The sequence below is a fragment of the Salmo salar genome, chromosome ssa25 (genome assembly GCF_905237065.1).
Source record: "Salmo salar chromosome ssa25, Ssal_v3.1, whole genome shotgun sequence".
Taxonomy (NCBI): domain Eukaryota; kingdom Metazoa; phylum Chordata; class Actinopteri; order Salmoniformes; family Salmonidae; genus Salmo; species Salmo salar.
This window is the reverse complement of record NC_059466.1, coordinates 48377860-48381999: the sequence shown is the minus strand read 5'-3', so window position 1 is coordinate 48381999 and position 4140 is coordinate 48377860. Positions and strand designations below refer to the sequence as shown.

Genomic DNA, 4140 nt, shown 5'->3' with positions numbered 1-4140 from the left:
TTATTGACTTATTTTACATTATAATACGGTCAGTTTACTATCGTAACAATATTGTACGTTACAGCATAGTTGGGCTATATTATTGTCGTCACGGTAGAGTAGCCCACACTGTATAAGAACAACTCAATTATCTTACTGCCAACATTTGTCACTGAGGATTTATTTAAATAAATAGGTACAGCTAAATAATAAATGACACTAATATTATTATCATTATTATTATTATTATACTATGTACTTCATGTTTCATGCTTTTTCCTCTAATTTATAACTTCCATATTTCTTGGACAATGACCTTGTCAACTTCAGTTATGTCAGAGCGCCAGAGAGTCTCTTGTTTTCTCGCTTCTATCGCCTGGCCGGAAAAAAAAAAAGGACCTGCACTGATGTGAGTCCATATTGGACTCATTGAAATGTTACTGATCGTAACCGTTAAAAACAATTTTGCACGCTTCATTTATTAACGTTAACATGCACTTTAACGGCTTGAGTCTTGGCTCACGCCGTCAGCTGTTGGCTGCTCAAGGGGTCGTCGGGTTAAAACAATAAGCCCCGCATTAACTCAAACCGTAATCAGCGCCTTTAAATGGGCGCGGGCGGAGTGTGTGTGTGTGTGTGTGTGTGTGTGTGTGTGTGTGTGTGTGTGTGTGTGTGTGTGTGTGTGTGTGTGTGTGTGAGTGTGTTGTGTGTGTTTAACGCCAGAAGACTCACATATTGCACCACAAAGCTTAATCATTATTCGTTGATTAAAGAGCCTGAATGAGTTTGTAATATTGCTTTAATTTCACAGCAACAACAAAAAAAACAAAGATTTATCGAAGTGTCTTGTCAAATTATGATAATGTGTATTATTATATTTTCTAAGGAATTATAGCATTTCGTTTAGAAAACGAACAAGCAAACAAATCATCTTAAATGTTGGCTAATTAAATGAAAAAATGTTTCATCAGTCGGCTATTCATAATGAAAAGTTGCATTAATTTACAGTTATCGAATATTTTCTTTGAACATCCACATGTAATTCTTTCTTTCCTATAACATGGATTAGACCAACTGGAGTGGTGAAAATACTACGACGATATCGAGGAGTTATATCAACACTCATCAGTTATCTTATATAAATAGTACAGTATAATATCGGGAAAGTGTAAATAATAAGAGATAAAACAGCTCCTTCTATTTTTCCACCGTAAAGTCGAATCTTTCTAAAAAAAAAAATTAAAAAAGTTTTTCTGCAAGTAAAAAACAAATAGGTTATGAAACGTTCCATTAATTGACGTAAAGCCTACGTTTTTATTTGATATAATGAAAATGATTTCCTGATCTGGTGCTCAATACGTCTTTTTGGGGGGTTTTGCATACTTGTTTCTTGTCGTCACTAAAACATCTACATGCCTAAACAATGTAATTCCCTCGCAAGGTTCCATATGCAGCGTGTGTCTAATTCATTCTGTTAAACGAAGCTACAGTTTCTTTGTAATGACATCAGATTGGAAGAACTCCTAACTCCTCCAAGCCTCCTCCCCTCTCCCGGAACGCAAGCAGCCCATTGGTGGATGACAGTCAGTCGGAAAAGCAATGGCATTGTCCTGGTGACTTGCCCCCCCCCCGGGTACTTAAAGTCCGCTATAAAACCATGTCATCGTGCTCGTGCATGCCAAATGGGCTGTCAGTTGTGATTTGGGGAAGTAACAAGTGGATTCAACAGCGACACTTTCTCTGCACCGAGCTGCGCTCTACATCTCTCGGTATGTTTCACGTCTGCTCTCCGGGATAATATTGATAGTGGGCTTATGGCATTTAGGCAACTGTGATTTCTGTCATAAAAAATAAATAAATCTATCCTCATTTGAGAATGAACATCATGACCATCATGAATAAAATAACATTCAAGAACCTTCTCCTGAACTTTCCTGGATGTGTTTGTTTACCTTCTCTCTACTCCAGCGTTGAACATTGAATTAGTTTGAAAGTATATTCTTAGGAAATATTCACACGGTTTTAACGTGTAATGCTAGCGGGGTTGTGAATAATCTGAATGCTAAATGGTCGGTTTACTTTTCTTTCCGTAGACTATTGCGCTGTCTGAATAAAGCTGAGCATCATCATGGACTCCGATACCAGCCGAGTGTCTAGCCGACCTTCCTCCCCCGAAGTGCACGATATGTTCCTGCATGCGATGAAGAAGCATATGGTGGGCTTCTCCGGTACTGTCTCGTCCACACAGAGCGACTCTCCACCGGAGATACCCGCGGACATGCGGAGCCTCTCCGATGATGAAGATGACATCACTCTGAAAATGCTGTCCAAGAAGGACCGTAAATTGCTATCGGAAAACGAGCTGCAGGGGATGCGGCTGAAAATCAACAGCCGGGAGCGGAAGAGGATGCACGACCTTAACATCGCCATGGACGGTCTCCGGGAAGTTATGCCTTACGCGCACGGGCCCTCGGTGCGCAAGCTTTCCAAAATCGCCACTCTCCTCCTGGCGAGAAACTACATCTTGATGCTGAGCAACTCGCTGGAGGAGATGAAGAGACTGGTCAGTGAGATCTATGGCAGCGGACACCACAGCAGCTTCCACCCCTCCGCCTGTGGGACCATGGCGCACACTGGGCCCCTGCCCGGCCATCCGACGGTTTCCCACGCCTCCCACCCGGTGCACCACCCACTTCTTCCCCCGGCGGTCTCCACCGCAGCCTCTCTCTCAGCAACGGGTCTTACGTCGATCAGACCCCACCATGGACTCCTGAAGGCGCCTTCGGCCGGGCCGGGCCCCCTGGGCAGCAGCTTCCATCACTGGGGCGCAGGGATGCCCTGTCCGTGCAGCATGTGCCAGGTGCCACCTCCACATGTGTCCGGCATGAGCGCTGTCACCATGTCCAGGCTGACGAGTGACTCCAAATGACTTGAACACTTATCATAGAACGAGAGCAGGAGAAAAGTGAAAATAACTTTCGGCTGTAGACGTCACCCTGCATCTTAGTCCATATCAACACCTTTTTTTTTATTTTTATTTATCTGTTGCTGAAATTAGCTTTGGATTGAGCCAGCAGAAATTCCTTACTTTATAAAAACTGGAAGAGCGCTACTAACATAGCATTTTGTAACAGTATATAGCGTAATTCATTAAAGGTGCTTTATGACACATTTTAATATTCAGTAAAGGCCATCAGTTCACTGGTTGCAAACCTTTCTTACATTGTGGCTGCCAGGAATATACACCATTCACATGGAATTACTGATGGCTTTTAATGTCATGTTCTTGATAATTATTTGATGTCATGTTCTTGATAATTATTTAATGTCATGTTCTTGATCATTATTTTATGTAATGTTCTTGATCATTATTGAACTTTAAGACTAGCCCATCTCCGAGACCGAATAAACTAAAAGACAATATTTAGATATAGCAAACTGGATGAGAACAAAATGGTAATGTAGATTGTAAATATGTAGATTCAGAATTCTGTTTATATAGTACGAGAGATTTTATATCAAGCCTTTGGTTAATGTTTGGATTGACCCCGTTAGCATGTCTGCTTTCAGCCATGTAGCGCTCTGGTACCATGTTGCACCTGCTTCTTCCTCTGCCTCTTGTATAATATGTCCCTTCAGTGTTTTCTCTCTTCGACGTCACTGCCGAGCCTAGATGGCTGCTTTCTTGTGTATGTTTCTATTCCCATTGTGTGTTGCCACGCATGCCAGTCACCGCCCGACACCAAGAATGATCACTTCTTTATGTTTTATATAAAACAAAATAAAAAACAAGTGCTAAATGATATTTATTTACTTATTTTCAATGGGATTTCAAATGAATCAATGACGATGATTATCTTGGGATTTTAAATGTTAAATAAAACAAGTTTAATAATGACATATGTTGTCTATTGGTTATTGATGTCATCCGCTTGCAACAAAACATCAACGCTTTAAAGTTCCACGTAAGTTGTAAGTAAAACATGCACAGGTCAAATGACCCGCAATAAGAGCCATTGTAGTCTAAATGAACGATTTACATACGTAAACGTCAAATAGAAGATCTAACCAATAGCTGAACAGTTTGTTATATCCTAAATTTGTCTATGGCATTTTGAGACAAGCAGCGAACACCTTTGGTTTTAAGCTGTGCTTAGCCTG

General features: G+C 41.1%; 1 protein-coding gene across 1 annotated transcript; it reads left to right on the top strand.

Annotated features, from left to right (window-relative positions):
* Positions 1-1645: 1645 nt before the first annotated feature.
* LOC106586884 (oligodendrocyte transcription factor 2) lies at positions 1646-3877 on the top strand. Its single transcript, XM_014174611.2, has 2 exons — positions 1646-1748; positions 2073-3877. The coding sequence occupies exon 2, from the start codon at positions 2108-2110 to the stop codon at positions 2906-2908; it is 801 nt and encodes a 266-aa protein (XP_014030086.1). The 5' UTR covers positions 1646-1748; positions 2073-2107; the 3' UTR covers positions 2909-3877.
* The last annotated feature ends 263 nt before the right edge of the window (positions 3878-4140 follow it).